This window comes from Anas platyrhynchos, chromosome 10 (genome assembly GCF_047663525.1).
Source record: "Anas platyrhynchos isolate ZD024472 breed Pekin duck chromosome 10, IASCAAS_PekinDuck_T2T, whole genome shotgun sequence".
Taxonomy (NCBI): Eukaryota; Metazoa; Chordata; class Aves; order Anseriformes; family Anatidae; genus Anas; species Anas platyrhynchos.
The window spans coordinates 2,137,012-2,153,822 of record NC_092596.1 but is presented as its reverse complement, the minus strand read 5'-3'; the positions used below and the strand labels follow the sequence as shown (position 1 = coordinate 2,153,822).

Below are 16,811 nucleotides of genomic sequence, written 5' to 3'. Positions count from 1 at the left end.
CAGTGGTTAAACACCACAAAAGCCTACAAAAATAACTCTTCATTAGGTAAATCAGTCAGGGTCAGCCTTTCTGGACACCAGGCCAGCCACTGTGGAGCAGCGTACCCGAGGACTGAGGTGAGTGGCCTGGTGGGGCTGTGAGGCCAGCTTGCTGCCTTTGGTTTCTTACCCCTATGGATTTCACAAATAAGAGGTTAAAAAACACATCCCTGGTTTGCAGAGGGCCTTCAGGATCCTGCCTCGCTCCTTTTTGCCCCTGCTTTTGTTCATGCTGGTTCACTGCATCCCATCTTGGCCGAGCAGGGAGCCGCCTGGGCAGAGCAGGCCTTGAGATGGTCCCTTGGCATGCGGGCTGCAATGCTGCAAGGATGCCACAGCCTGCGAAACAGCAAAATAAAATAGGGGCGAAGGAAAGAAAGAAAGAAAGAAAAAAAAAAACACACAACAACACACCGACAGAAAGAAAAGACAATGTGTTCGTTCCTCACTCTTCCCTCAGAGCTATCTCACCCAGTGCAGAGGCTGCAGAAGTGTGAACACATCCTGTTTACATCTGCCACCCGGCTGGCGTGGTGGAGGGGAGCGTGCAGCGAAGGAGCCAGCTGAGGCACAGGGAGAGCCGGCCCTGCCATGGAGGCACTGCCCATCTACCACGGGGGCATCAGCCGTGAGGCCGGGGAGAAGCTGCTTCTGGCGGCAGGCACTGATGGCAGCTACCTGCTGCGGGACAGTGAGAGCATCCCGGGGGTCTACTGCCTCTGCGTGCTGTGAGTGTGGGCGGACGGGCAGTGGTAGGGGTGGTGGGGACACTGCGGATCCTAACCTGGGCAAACTTGGCGTGGCATGGTCCCGTGTTGTGAGTCTGAACAGTGTCTGAACATGGAAGGGTGGGTGAGGTGCCATGAAGGGCTGAGCAGCTCGTCTTTGTGACTGCTGTCTTCTGCTCCTCCAGTGCGCTCATGGGTGCACCCATAGCATTGCCAGCATCACCACTTATTGGGGAGGGCAGCGCAAAGTGTTTTGTCATGCAGAGTGTGCCTTTGCTTTGGGATCCTCTTGGTCAGGCTGGGTGTCCCACGAGCCATTGGGCTTGGAGTGAATTACCTTTAAAGTGTGCGAAATACGAAGCGGCAATGTTTCAACATATAGGATGAAAAGGTAAAATATTTAATGGGATGGTCTGTCAGAGTGGGGATAGAGAGGTTTGCTCAAGAGAACTGGGTTCTGTAAAGTCACAGAACCTCATTTTAATGAGGCATTTTAATTACCCTACGTTTGGCATAGGCAGAGGAATGAGAAGTCCTGAGAGAGACTTCTATACAACAAAGTACCATAGCACCAACAGAAGAAAGATGTCTGCCAGGCCTGCATGGACTGATGAGTGTTGCTTTAGTAGGAGAAGAAAAGCAAGAGAAAACTGTGTTAAGGCCAGAAAGAAAATAGCTAGTGGCAAGCAAAGAGAGAGGGTACTTCGGTACTTGTGAAAAAAGCAGAGGAAGAGTCCTAAGTGAGGTTTTCCCCAAAGGTCTTGAATACATTTCCAACAATATGCAATTAAGCCCTGGGTGAGCATTATTATTCCCCTGTTGTAGAGCAGTAAATGGAGAGATGCAAGAAGGTAATACACAATCCAAAAATACACTACCTTCTTTTAGTGGAAAGTCTTCATGGAAGAAGATGTATTCTTTCTTCTCATGAAATCAGGTGAACCAAGAGAGGTGCGTCTGCTAACAAATACCTCAGCCCTTAACAGCTAGCTGAAAAATGGGACATAAGAAGCATCTCGAGTTAAATGAAAATGCAATAGACAGAGCAAGAGGTAAGTAGTGCTATGATTCCAGTGATGGCAATAGGCAATAAAAGCAGAATCTGTTTTAAATAACCATCAGAGGAAATGGTGATATATCTCCTTTAACACTCAGAAGTCAGTCAGTGCAGGTAAAACACCAAGGCATTAGAGAAAGGGTCAGGCAGAATGTTACAATGCTGCATAAAATAGAGAATCCTAAAATTAAATCCACCATTAGTCTAAATCAGGCTGTAAGTATATAACAATGTTTTTCAATTGTGTGCAATCGGTTAGAAATTTTTGCCATGTTAATGGTAATTAATATCTTTAGGAAGAAATTTCATGAATGAAATTATATATATATATATATATATATAAACATATATATATAATGAAAATAGGAAGAACAGAAAGGATTGCTAACTACAGCAAGCTTTGGAGAAAAAAGAAAAAAGACCAACCTAGCTGTTTCTGGAAATTATGGACCACTCCTGTCTTCATGTTATGTCACATTCAAACATGTATATGCTAAGAAAAGGGGAAAAGCAAAAAATATTACTGATGAATGCTATGCAGGTTTCTTCTGGAATGTAAAACTTTTTAAATTTTTTTATATAAATTTTTTATGATGGAAATTTTCAATATCATCTTGGATAAATCCAGATTAAAAAAAGAATAAATGAAAAATATTACAATGAATATGATCTAATATGGACAGTAAGGTGGCTGAAAAATGGTAGAGTTAAGCCTTGGCTTGAACACTTCCTAATATTTCAGTTTAGAGTATTATGTAAGAAATAGTGGATGCAGTAAGCAACGTATCACACAATAACTTTGAAGACAGGTATCATAAAAATATCAGGAAATGGTCTCACACTGGAGATAGCAATGACAGCTTAGAGAAATGTGTGCCATAAACTACAGAAGTGCTTTAACAGGCAAATTTACTAAAGCAAAGCACTTCGGTAGAGAGTCTGGAGGAGCAAATACAGAAGGCATGTAGATATGTATTCAGTGGAGGGTGCTAAGCCTGGTGTTGGCAATTGACCAAATCCTCCAAATTCAAGTCTGAACAGCATGCACAGAGATGAAACAGGTGATGAGCACGTATGCGCATGAGAGCTTTGGTAAAAACAAAGAAGGAAACAAGCAGTTGCTGTATTCACTGTTTATTAAAAAGAAAAGAAAACAGAAAAAAGCGTTAAGTACTTCTTTGCTTTTTCATACTTCCTAATAGATAACAGAAATTATGAGGAATAACAAAATAGTTCAGCAATTTACATTTCTGTTCAGAATCTATGCTGATGATCACTCTAGAAATACCTAGGTATATCAAGTCTCGGCAAAACGTGTTTACTGGAAGTACTGAAGCAATTTTTGAAGCCTGAGAAACAAGCCTGGTGAACCACTAGATGTATTGCAAAAAGTATCACAGCTAAACAAAAAAATTAATATCTTCCCAGTGAAAATTTCTAACAGCAGTGAAAATGTTTCATACTGACAGTGATGTTTCTATTGTTTGTAGAACAGAAAAAGAGAAAACTGTTCCCACTTTCCAAAACCAAAATGCTTTCAGTCTGTCTTCTTTCACCTCTCCCTGCACTTCCCTGGAGAAGTAAGACAAAACAAATCTAAGAAGCCCCTGCTCCCCAGACCCCAACCATCTTAGGGATTTTATTTTATTTTATTTTATTTTATTTTATTTTATTTTATTTTATTTTATTTTATTTTATTTTATTTTATTTTATTTTATTAATTTTATTTCATTATTTTATTTTTACCATGGGGAAGGGAGAAAGGACTTGACAAAACTGAAATCACAGTTCCAATAATGAGAAAATAAATTTTGGATGACAATACTTGATCAGCTTGAACGATGGAGGTGGTTGCCCTGCATGCCCAGCTCCAGGTACAGCATTTAGAAAGTCCTGTGATTGTCTCTGCATTGCTGTGGTTCAAACAATGCCTCCCCTTTCTGAAAGATGGTGTAAGTTTGTGATGCCAGCCCCCACTGGGCACTACTAGAAAGCTCTAAAGTATTTTGGCAGTCTTTGAGCCTCCTAACGCATGTAATAAGGGCAGTGGTGTTCACAGGCAGGTTCACTTGCCTTTTGCCTTTTCAATTAAAAAGTGGAGCCCTGACCTTTAAAAGGGAGAAGAGTCAAAGACTTCAGGAATCCCTTGCTACTGACACTGATTTTACATAAAAGAGACAGGTGGTAGCACAAAACCTGACCTATAGAGATGGGTAACTGTGGCAGCCAGGCCCCTGTTGTCAGCGCATTTATATGGAAAACTGCTTTCTCTCTTCTTTGTTTCTCCTGAAGTATTCTTTATCTTCCTTGAGTGCTGCTTTCTACTGCCCCAAGTCACGGTGTGCCTGCTAGCCTTCAAAGAGAGAACAGTTTTTGGTGTGGCTGTGGCAAAACACAAAGAACCCACTTTCAGAAATATTTTAAGACCACAGTTAAACTATGCATGGAAGCACAGAAGGGTTTTGATTTGGGCTAGGGTCCCCCGGGGCTCTTGCAAACAAAAATGCTGCCTGCAGCCTTTGGCAATGCTTTTTTGGCAAGACACTTCCAAGATCTTTGTGGTATGGATACCATTATTAAATAGATAATACATACTTTAAAGATGTCACTCATTAGTGTTTGAGAGTGTCAACAGAGGAGCAGGATCATTTTCTGAAATTCGTTTAGAGTTGTTTAGAATAGAAAGAAGATTTTTGCTGTTCCTGAGAACAGGGATAGAAGAAATGTGTATTTTTTTTTATTTTTATTTTTTTAAAAGTGCACATTTTACCTGTAATCATGCTATATTTAGCACTCTGAGGTTTTAATAACAGCGTACAATTGTTATGGGAAGCTTTCTTTACTGGTACATTTTTCTTGTTGCTCAATATCCCCCTTAATGTTTTCAGCACCCTCAGAAATCCTTTGTGCATGTTGCTCCTAATGAAGTCAATGGGGGACACAGGACAAGATAACAGGGGCTAGGTTGGGAAGCAGCCTCTTAAACTGTGCATGAAAAATTTATGAATAAATGCCTGAGAGTGCCAAAAGCACCACTTTCCTTTACAGATATATGAGGGCACATGCAGAAACAAGCAGCTCATGCCTGAATTGGTAAAGATAAAGCAGTTGTAGTTTGGGTCTTAAGATTCATATACTTGAGCATTCTTGGCATTTTAGTAGTTGTTTCAGACCCTTTAATATTTCTCAGTGAATGTTCAGCTAAACATGACATACTTGTCAAACTGTATGTTCAGATCGTTTGTTTGAAATCAGCCATTCATGTGCTGTGCTGCATTCAATTTGCAGGGAATAATCAAAATCTGGAATTGAAAACTATTTAGAGCTCTTGAAGCAACGGTAATGGCAGTGGGGATAGGCTGCAGTCCCATCAGACTTTTACATAAGCTATTTTTTCTGTCACCATAACCGCAGTGCACAAGTTCAGGCAACGTGCTGAAATTTTCTGATGCAGCAGATGTATCAGGTGTACAACACAAAGGTGTGGTACAGGATCACGAGTCAGCTTCGACTTAGCATTTCTTTTGTTTCCCATGTAATATGTTTGATAGAAGTGGCAGAATAATTGCATTTATTATAACATTGCACATAATAATCATCATCATTTAAAATGTTATTTGGAACAAAAGCTTCTATCCGAGAAGTAGCCTCCCAATTCAAGGTTGGTGGTGTAAATACTGTGCACTATTTTCAGCTTTGAAAAAAAATCTTTTACAGCACAGTGGAGGTATTTCAGCTACCTGCTCATCAGAGTGAGCTTCATCTTTGCCAAGAAAAACCTGTCTAAAGGCCTTCAGGTATTCCACTGATTTTCCTGGAAAGATTTTAGAAAGGTATACAGCCTGGAGGGTGGGTAGTCACTATGCTAACCAATCCATAAATGACAGAGTGAGTAAAATTGTTAGATGAAAAAACCTAGATTAGTTCTACCTTGATTTTCCAGGACTGAGTTTTGAGGATTTAGTTCAAGCAGTGATTTCAGGTCCAGGGATTTTATGGTCAGAACTGTGCCTACCTTGCTTGGAGAGAAACTGGAAATCTAATAATGAGCTACACTGAATCACTCCCAAGCAAACCCAGAAGTATTTTGTAGAAATATGAAACTATCATTTGCAGTGCTATCGACAGTGTTTTATCTATTGCAGTTCTTGTGAGCTTGGTCTAAAATGAAAGAATTTTCACCAGACAACATTTTATCATGATTTTTTTTTTTTTTTTTTTTTTTTTTGCCTTGTGAGGTACTATTCTGGAGGACATAATTATTCATGAAGCTTAGCTAATGGCTCACCATAAAATAAGCTCCTTCCTTTTACTGTCTCAGATTTGAATTAATTCTTATTTTATTTCCAAATTTCAAGGCATTTTCCTGTTTGAGGCATTGCTTTTGGCTGGACCAGCTTCTACCAGAGCATCTTACCTGCTCAGCAAGGCTGCACACTCTCCCAGTAGGAAAATCAGCAGCTCTTCTGCCGATTGTCAGTAGTGAAAGGTGAAGATGCTGACAATCTTCCACAGAAAACTGCGTATACACAAACTCGCAGGCATTTCACAACACTTGACATGTCTGTTCAGGCTGTTAACTTCAGAACAGAAAATCAAAAGAATGCGTTTCTTTATCATGCCCTAGCATCATGGTAGCTCACCCTAGTAGCAGATTCAGTATCATGGGTAAATACCAGAAAAGCATTGGTAGGGGAATCAGAAGTGTAAACTCAGGTAGGTGTGTATAGAGTGCTACTGTGAGTTAAGCTCTAGTAACTCTGTCAGACTTTTCGGACCATGTAAACACTGATTTAAGCTATTTCATTCACTCTTGCTGACATAGAGCTTGTGTCTTGCATATCATCTCAAGGCGAATGCTATTTCTTCAGCTTGGGTTAGCTGATGGGTGGTAATTGCTAAGTTTCTGTACCTTGATTGTGCATCTGAAACCTAAATAAGGCAGGAACCAAGCCGCTTGTCAACCAGAAAATGCAAATTCCAGGACAGACTGAGGAGCTACAAGTTTAAACAGAATTTTCTTCTACATTAACTAACAAGACCCTTTGGTCTTTCTGTGATTCATAAACCAAGCAGAAACATAGTAATTAAAAGAGGAAAAAGAAAGCACTTTAAGTGGATGTCTGGCTTCAACTGTTTTGCCTTCTCAGTGGCTGCTGCCACCACCACAGTAGGGAAGCCGTGCAGCTTGGTGGGAGCATGGGCTCCCACCTCCGCAGCTACTCCCATCGGCCATGTGCCCACACCAGGGTTGCTCCCTGGGAAGGGACCACCTGCCTGGGCTTGGTCCCTCCAAGCAGGAATTCAGGAGCAGATCTGCAGCCCAAATCCTTTGGGTGAGGCAGAAACAGCCATAGCCAGACCCTCTCAGGCTCTTGCATGCTGTTTGCTATGTGCCACTGAAATCCTGCTCTGAATACAGGAGTAGTAATTCCCCCATGGGCTCTCTTGCAGCATTCATCTCCATAGTATGATGTGGTGTGTAAACAATATCTCAATTTGTGAGATGAAGAGTTTGTTAACTCTGTTTCACACATGAGAAAATGTGACACAGGATGCTAAGGGCTGCAGTACCCTTTGGGTTCGCAGTGTGAAGCTGACAGGAAAGCATTTTGATAATACCCAGAATTCAGCTGTATGGCCTATTGCATTGCTGAGGGCTGTTCCCTTGTTTATTCTTTTGCTTCCAAATCACCTGTCTTCACCCCTTCTCACCTCTGGCTTTTTATGCATCTCCTAGTTAAAGTCCCCTGAGGCTTCACCTCCCTTTACCCTCTTCCTTACTCAGATGGACTCTCCCAGGACTTCAGTTTTCAATGCTATTTCCCTGTCCAGCTTGCACAGAGGCAGCTCCCCATCTTTCCTTCCGTGAAGCATTGTTTCTCCTACCATGTTGCCTTTACTGGCACTTCACTATTCTCTGTACCTTAGAGAAGGCTAAGGCAAACACCCCAGACACAAAATTTCAGCTTAAACGGCTGAGATGTGACAAAGTTATAACAAAGTTATAAGCTGAGCTTGGGCAGTATGTAATGCTCTGGACCTCTGTTCATAAACTACACCACTGGCTTGTCCCTAACCAATTTCATAAAGGGAAATTCTCAGGTAAGTCCAAGACACAAATGCGTCAGGTAAGAGGAGTTGACTAGTACAGTGCAAAGACATCAGAATAAGTTATATGAAGAGGGAGAAATTGATGCCATTTATTGCTGACATGGCTTTCCCCTGTCTCTCTGTCTTTCTCCCTTTATATTTGATCCATTTTGGAACCAGAAATGAATACAAATTAGTTTAATAAAATTTCCCAACTGAGACACAAAACATTTGGAAATGATTTTAAAATACACCATGCAGCTGAAATGTCATGGTTAATTTTAAGCTGCAGCATGCAGCTAATAACCTCTGGCTATTTCCATGGTACAGAAGATTGTAATTATTCACCTGTTAAAGCAAATGCTGCTTTAACAAGTCTGATCACAGTTGAAAAGGAGGAGTGGAGAGGACAGGTAGACAGATGCTGTCTCAGTATGTCATCTGTGAATGATGCCTTTGTAGCTCTTTGGGAGGAATTATCTAGCTATGAAGAAGAAAGCTATCATACAAAATGGACTGTTTCCTGCAACAGCAACTTTTTTGAGAATTTCCTTTGACAAAGTTTTCCCAGTTATGGTATTGCAATGGGGACAGTGATAGAAGAGTTCCCCGCGGGTATTACACATGGGGAAAGAAGAAAAATGTTAAATGAAGTCAAAAAAGTCATTAGTGGTGACCAAAGCACTGTTTCCTCAGTGCTATCCAATATTACTTTCATAGCAATTGATGTTTTCTTCTTGCCTTCATCACCATTTTGGCATTTTTTGCCTTTGACCAAGAATCTATGGGGCCCCATTCATCATGCTATTAATTCATGATTGCTCCCATCTCTTGGACTTCACTGGCTCATAGGAGAAGCTTTGCAATTGTGAGTGAGGCTTGTGGCAGTCCTTGGGCCGAGTGAAGGGATGTGGGAAGCCTTCTGCTGGATCTTTCCTGGCTGTAAGGAGATGCTCATCGTCCAAGAAATGCCAGGAAGCAAGTGTCGCTGTGAGAGTGCTCTCTGAAATCCTTCTCTCAATTACATCTGTCCACCTCTTGTTGATTTTCTCCAGCAAGGAGACAAGTTTAGGTCACTATACTCAGGTTGAGGTGGATCTGGCCTGCATCTGACCAGGCAATGACCTCAAAGGAGGTCTGTGTGAGAGGCCCCACATGACTGGTGTCACCCAATACCTGGCTTTTGGTTATAGCTAGTCCCCACACCACATACAGGAACATTGTGTCACACTAGAAGCCTTTATTTGTGTCATGAATTGACTAAAATAAAGAAAACGGAGCTGTCTCCTAATGGTGGCTGGGGATTTTCTTCTGTCTAAGCTCCAGTAAATACTTTTTCCTGATGTATTTTGCTATTTGGAGGCAGTGTTCTACACAACCTCAGTTTTAATTTTGATGTTTAATTTTTGTTTTTAAGAAAAACAGCTCGATCTGCCTTCATCCCACACTGATCTCAGTAAAAGTTGGGTAATTTAAATCATAAAAAGCTTTCTTGCAGGAGGCTGTGCCCATGTAACACTGAAAAGAACTTGGTATGCCAAAATCATGATGCTCGCTTGTGCGCTTGCTTATGCGTGGAAGGTAGAAAGCACCTTGAAGTGGTAATGAAGTAAGTTCCTGCTGCTTAACAGCAAGTTTTGATAAGATCACATTCGTTAGGAGAGTACTTATCAGAAGAGCTGCAACTCATTTTGTGGAAAGAAAGACACCAATGGAAAGTAGCAAAATGGGAAAATCTAGCTGTTCATGTTCTTTACAAAACGCATCCTTTGTGCATTTCCTCAGAGAAAGCAGGCGTGGTAGGTGGTGGGCCTGGGACATCACTGTTCTGTTCTGTTCTGGCTTTGTTTGCTGATGGCTTCAGAGCCAACAGATGATAACATTGTGTTTTTCATCTTAAGTTCAGTAACCCTCCTTCATGCCTCACATTATTTCCTCTTCTGGGAAAAAATGCAGATTTGCCAGATGAGTGCAGAGCTCCCACTTGTGCTTGCAAGGCTGTGATAGGAATGTCATACCCCTCCCATACTCCATGCGGTGCTCAGTACTTCCATGTTCCCAAAGTCTTGCTCCTTTCTCTGTATCTCAGGGGCTTTTATCTGAGATATCCTTTGAGTGTTCTCTGGGCTTAACTGAGTTATTTTATAGTTGGAACTCTTTTTATACACGATAGGTATCTATTGTATACCTATATGCATATCACCCATCTTTGTCCTGAATATTACTTAATCTGGCCTTTATTTTTCAGTTTGTCTGGCTTACCAAACCCACTTGGCAGAGTGCTGAAAGCCATCAGACATTTCAGAGTCAGGGCAGCACCCCAACCTCTCAACCAATTCAAGTTATGCAGTCTCATAGGAAGAGAAAATAATGAAAGAAACAACAGATGGCAGCTTTCTGGACAACTGAGCCATTTCTGGAAAAATCAGATTTTAAAGAGATTGGCAGGCCAATTGGCAGGCCATTTGGCAGGCCTCAGGACAACCAAGAACAAGGCCTGGTAATATGCAGAGTATTATCAAAAACAGGAGGCAAGAGAGTGAGGTTTAGATTTTTTACAAACTGATCCTGCTTGTTTTGAGGATTGAAAGAAAAATTGTGGAGCTGGTCAGATAGCTGCTTCAGAGAGAAGGGACAAAATGCCAAGGTGCCTCTGGTATTTTCCAGCACCCTGTGGGCTGTAAAATCCTAGTTTCAGTAACCACAGCTTGGCTGGTGATTTCTGTGCCCAGATGAAGGAAAGACCCTTGTCATTTTCAGACAGATAGGGCTGCTCTTGAAACACTGACTACATAGGCTCCTGGAGGTTTTAAGAAAGGACATGATAGTACAAAGTTGTCTAAAATGGGAGACTGAAATCCCAGAATTGTACGGGTTGGAAGGGACCTCAAGAGATCATCATGTCCAACCCCCCTGCTAAAGCAGGTTCCCTACAGCAGGTTGCCCAGGTAGGCGTCCAGATGGGCCTTGAATATCTCCAGAGAAGGAGACTCCACAGCCTGCCTGGGCAGCCTGTTCCAGTGCTCCGTCACCCTCACCGTGAAGTTATTTTCCATGTTGGTGCAGAACTTCCTGCGCTCTGTCTTGTGGCCATTACCCCTTGTCTTGTCCCCACAAGCCACTGAAATGAGGTTGGCAATATCCTTTTGTTTCCCACACTTAAGGTATTTATAAACATTGATAAAATCCCCCTCTCAGTCTTCTTTTCTCAAGGTTCAACAGACCCAGGTCTCTCAGCCTCTCCTCATAGGGGAGATGCTCCAGGCCCCGTATCATCTTTGTGGCCCTCCGCTGGACTGCCCAGGAGATCCCTGTCTTTTTTGTACTGGGAAGCCCAGAACTGGACCCAGTACTTGAGGTGAGGCCTGACCAGGGTAGCTACAGTGCCATGGGACAGATGGGCAAGCAGTGCCGTCCTTCTGTATCCTTCCCTCATTTTGCAACCCCAGTGGGTTTTTCACACCAAGGACTCTTTTTGGGCCCCTCCAAAAGTCCCCAAAGGGCTGAAGCAACTGGGCTTGCTGGGGGAAGCAGAGGAAGCTGTTTTCTTCCATCGGTTCCCAACAGGCGAGCACAGCCAGCCACCTTTAAGGTCCACATGGCAACAGGCAGAAAGCCATGTCTGTGGGGACGCAAGATGAATTGGTGCGTGAGGTGGTGATGTGGTTGCACCTGGAGGAGGCTGGCACCTCCGTTGGTGTACGGGGAGCTTGCCCCCGCAGCAGCCCCGATGGGAGGGAGTGGCAGCACGTCACATGCCTCCGAATGTCATCGTGCCAGGAGTTGAGCGGTGGTGGGGAGAGCTCACAAATCATGACAGGGAAGGGATTTTCGCTCCTGCTTTATGGGGTTATAGCAGTGTGACAACTGTTAACAGCTTCCCGCTCAGGTAAATTATACCAGAGATTGCTTTGCAGAGGTTGCTTTAATGACTTTTTAACAAGAATTTATCCAGGAGCCATGACATGGAGTGTAAGTAATTACAATCATACGGTATCTGTGTCATTGATGGTTTCTGCTATTTTGTAATAACTACTACAATACTGTGTATAATTGGAAAGAAATGTAGTTTTTTTCTTTTTTCTTTCTTTTTCTTTTTTTTTTTTTTTCCTAAAGAATAAGAACTTATACTGAAATAGTGAACAGTCCCTAAAATCCTGCTGTATATTCGTGTAAATCTATGTAATATAACACATGGTCTTTTTTATCTGATAGCATCTAAACTAATTTTGGAACTACCATCAGTTTTCTCTGCTTCCAAGTTAAATTTTGGATATATAATAATCTACCATGTAAATTATTCACTGTATTGAGTTTTTAAAAGAAGCAGGACTGTGGCTGGATGTCGGTATGCCTTATTCTGTTAATGTACGACTCCTTATTCTCGAAGGAGTCAAATTAGATTTGAAAATACAGAAGATTTCACACTCTTATAAAACTCTTTTGTCAGTGTTTGAGAATTAGGAATGTACTCATAAGGCAAAAAGTAATTTACCTGGATTTTGTGGTTCTAGCTTTCCAAATAAGTTACAGTCATGCTATTGCTTCTGGGAACATCTGCGTTTAAATAAATCATAGACCAGCAAGATTATGTGCCAATAATACACATTTTCTTTTTTCCAGGCAAAGTATGCCTGGTGTTTGTCCGTAAAAGGAGGTCACTGAAAAAAATAATATAAATAAAAACACTGAGGCAGGAATCAGAGCATTGTCACTTAACTTGGAATAACTGAAGATTGCTAAAATAGATCTGAGACAGACCAATTCCCTCATCCAAAAAACAAAAACCAAAAAACACCAGTGGGCTGAAGATCGTTTCTGGTCTGTGTCTCAATTTTCTATTGGCCTAGAATGTTTATGGGTGAGCTTACTGTTAAAGAAAGGTCAGCAGATGAACCAATTCCCTCTACTAGAGTGAAACCTAGCAGTAGAAATGAGTAATAAATATCTGTTGTTTTTTTTTTTTTTTTTTTTTTTTTTTTTTTTTCCACAGGCATCAGGGTTACGTTTATACCTACAGAGTGTCCAAGACAGAAACTGGGTCCTGGAGTGCTGAGGTGTGTACTTCTCTTTTTCTCTTCCAAAAAACTTCTCTATCCTGTTTAGTATTAGTATTGATTGAATGAAATATATTCAAATTATTCATGTTTCTGCAAACTCTGATTTTCATTGAAGGTAATGATCTTGAATGAGCCCATCACTAAGATGTCTTGGTGCCACTTCTGACAATTTTGAACTCATAAATTAATTCCCTCTTACATTTCAGCTATTGCATAATGCATTAGTGCATTATTTTGCATCATTTTAAATTGCAAAAATATTGTGTTTTTATAATTTGACAAGCACAAGCAGTATTCAATTCCTTTCTATCTCACATACCATGAACACCAGCATATTTAAAGAAATAGTTTTCAATGCACAGTGTTTTAAACTTAATTTATCTTCAGATTAATTTATCAAAGGTGCAGTATGGTATATATGGTAGCCAAAACTTGTTACAAATTCTGTTTTCACACATACTGGTTGTGCAGGTGCAGCGTGACACTATTTGTAATACAGAGAACAATTGAGGTTGTTGGAATCTGGATGCTGGCTTTATTTCTTTTATGAAAGTCTTGTTCTTTGTATGTAGTCAGCGTATTACTCTATAATTATATTTCTGTTTGCACCTTAATGAACACCAATATGCAAACATAAAAAGTTGCTAGACAGGCATAATGCCTTGGCCATTGTGATAACAGAAGTGGCTGTAGTGCTCTGGTGTTACTCAAAATCAGGTCAGGGAATAAAACCAACTCACATTACTGCAGAGTACCTAATGATCCGCCTCACCATTGGAAGCGGCGTGAGGAAGATTTCACTCATTTATTCCTGTAAGGCCTTGGGAGCAAACCCTGAGGGTTTGTGCTGCCCAGGAGGGCTGGGACAAGCATTGGTGCCCAGACAGGTGCTGGGACCCCCAGGGTCCTCTGACTGCTGAGGGAGTTCCCTGGGCAGGGCTGCGGCGTGGCCCTGTCACTGCAGTGTCTAGTGTTAAGCCTGCTACAGCTCCTCCCATGACCTCTATTGGCTTTCTGCACATGGGTCTTAGGCTTTTCCTGGTTGTGTTGAGGAAAACTTTATCTGTGTTTCACAACACAGGTGTCCAGAAATGTGCCTAACAAGCACCACAGGCTCTGGGTTTGTCTTGTTGTGGTGATTAGGAAATTATCCCTCTCCCAGCCTCCTACCTCCACAGCGTGAAACCTCTCCTGGTGTGGGGAGGCCACTGTGCACTGGGGTGGGAGGAGAGCACCCACAGCTCATTAACTTGCTTTAAACTGGCAGGTGGAGGGGGCGGAGGGAAGGGCTGGCTCAGTCCCTGGATGTAGTTGCATTTCTGAGGACAAACGTTCTGCATCAGGACCCTGAGCACCGGCGTCCCCTCATCTCTTGCCTTTGGCTTCACAGACGGCGCCTGGGGTCCACCGGCGGCTCTTTCGGAAAGTGCACAACCTCATTTCAGCCTTCCAGAAACCTAACCAAGGCATCATCACACCCCTGCAGCACCCCGTCATCAACCATGCAAATGTTGCATGTCCCCCAGGTACCCATGGGGTGTAGGGAGACTCAGCTGAGCAGGGCCCTTTATGGTGGGGATGGAGGTCTTGGGCCTGTTTGCAGCGTTAGCCTAAACGAGCCAGCACCAGGGCACTGCCAAAAATGTGACTTATTAGGGGCTGTCAGTGTGATGAGAAAGTTGTTTTTTAATATGTATTCCTGGTGTATGTATTCTTGAGTGATACTCAGGAGGTGGCTACCTGCCGTCCCCACCACTGTGGCTCTTGTAGGGATGGTTCATCTGCTCTGTCCTTTTTCTTGCAATGTTCATCCTTCTGTATTTTTGTGATTATTTTTCTTTAGGGAGAAATGACAGCCGTGACTTCTACCTGCAGCCAGCACGAAGCCATTTCCCAGAGTGACATGACTGTACCTTCCAGTGCTGCCTCTAGTCCGTGCTCTAGAACAGAACAAGCTATACGATAGTAAATACAACTCTGTGAGTTTTCCTGTAACATTTGCAGAAATGTGTTTCATAGTATTTCTATCTCAAGGTTTAGAAGTTTTTGGTTTCAGAATGTTTTGAATTATTATTTTTTTCTTTTTCTTTTTTTTTAAAGAGAGAAGACAAAAGAATCAACTACTAAATGGTGTCATATCTTTTTTTTTTTCTCTTTGTAATCCTAAGTGCAAAATATTTTCTCACCTCAAGATTATTTCCTCTGTTTTACATGACTTGAATTTGGACTCTTCTGTGGTTTGTTCTGGTTGAAATTTATGCAAAACTGGGCAACAGCCCTTCTGTAGGCTTAGAAAAATGGTTTATATTGAGGTGTCCTTGCCTTGAACACAGACTTGCTGTCTGTGTGACTATCATTCATACAAGGCCAACAATATTCTAGATGTGGCCCCAGGAGGATCCCCACTTCTCCCATCTTACCGGGCACTCTGTAAATCACCCGAACCAACCAGCACTGCCTCCATATACAAAATTTATAGTTTGTGAAGACACTTGAAAGCTTTAGCAATGTGCTGAGTAGATGAGAACAATTAGTGAAGAACATAATTCTTTGGTTTTTAGATATTCTCTGTACTTGAAAAAAAAACCACCTACTGCATATAATTTTTAAAAAATAAATTATTTTTGAATGATATTGTTGTTTCTTTCCACATTGTGTGTGTTTGTATGCTGCTGCTGCTGAGCTCCTGTGGGAAAGGTTTACAGCCACAGCACTTGTTAGCTTGCAGAATTGGAGTACTTGCCTTTTAAACTCAGTGTCCTGCCTGAATTGTCAGACAGTAGGAAACACTTGTGAACAGACTTGATGTCCTACAATGCTCTTGGTTTGTGTTGCTGTTAGTCATGCTTTAACTAGCTCAAATGGTCCTAACTATCAAAAAGTGTGATTCTCTTGCACTTCTTTCCAAAGCACAAGACTACAGTGACTGCAAATGGATGACAAAAATATATTAAAAAAAAAAAAGAACCACAACCAAATGGATGACAAAAATATATTAAAAAAAAAAAAAGAACCACAACCAAACAACATCTGTAAACATTGTATAACCTCTCATCGGGTGCTTTGGATAAATGTTTAATGTGTATACTTCCAAGTTCTTCTGTGCAGCTTAGAAGACTGGAACCTTGTGCTAATAGGTAAAAAGGTTTTTACTTATTAGCAAAGAGCTAAACAGGCTGCTGGCATGGGCATTCAGCAAGGTTTGGCTGCTCCATGCAGCATTTATGTTTGGATTTGAGAAGGTTTTTTTTATTATTATTATTTATTTTTATTTTCCCCGTTCATACACAATGGCTGTGTATGAAAGACAGACAGAAGTGCAAGCAATAAAACATTCATTTGAAGGACAAAATGCTCCTTGTAAACCCTCAATGGGAATAAATACAATAAATAAAGAGTCCTGTGATAACAGGAAGCAGTGGACAATGCTGTTGCAAATTTGTGATGCTTGTAGTTCATTACTCAATGTCTGTCTAAATTAAGGCCACATTTCATTTGTAGTGAAATGTCCTGCCTCCCCTCCCCTTCAAATCATATTTTACAGTGTGTGTATATGTTTTGCACTGTGCCTCCTTGTTACATATATATATATATTTTTTTAATATTGTTACATAATTCAGCAGATGTCAGCCATGGAGATTCTGAACTGAACATTACCAGCACTGAGTGCAACATCCAGCACCAGCTGGTTTTCTGTCGGGTGTGCTGATTGAATGTTTTACTCCTTGTCTGTGCCTTGAAGGTTTCCTGGCTTGCTGTACACCTGCGGCGGATGGTCTGTGGCTGCTCTGGTTCTGTGCTCCTGCAAACCTGGAGCAAACTGACCCGCTGGCG

General features: G+C 41.7%; 1 protein-coding gene across 1 annotated transcript; it reads left to right on the top strand.

Moving 5' to 3' along the window:
- The first annotated feature begins 634 nt into the window (after positions 1-634).
- SH2D1A (SH2 domain containing 1A) lies at positions 635-15,609 on the top strand. The gene is made up of 5 exons (XM_072043007.1): positions 635-767; positions 11,116-11,275; positions 12,911-12,974; positions 14,368-14,503; positions 14,821-15,609. The coding sequence occupies exons 1-5, from the start codon at positions 707-709 to the stop codon at positions 14,877-14,879; spliced, it is 480 nt and encodes a 159-aa protein (XP_071899108.1). The 5' UTR covers positions 635-706; the 3' UTR covers positions 14,880-15,609.
- The last annotated feature ends 1,202 nt before the right edge of the window (positions 15,610-16,811 follow it).

Excerpts from the sequence above, each read along its gene's own strand:
- SH2D1A (XM_072043007.1), top strand. The coding sequence starts at position 707 with ATGGCAGCTACCTGCTGCGGGACAGTGAGAGCATCCCGGGGGTCTACT. Across the intron at positions 768-11,115 it reads GTCTACTGCCTCTGCGTGCT|TCTTCTTTTCTCAAGGTTCA; the intron begins GTGAGTGTGGGC and ends TCCCCCTCTCAG. Across the intron at positions 12,975-14,367 it reads CTGGGTCCTGGAGTGCTGAG|ACGGCGCCTGGGGTCCACCG; the intron begins GTGTGTACTTCT and ends TTGGCTTCACAG.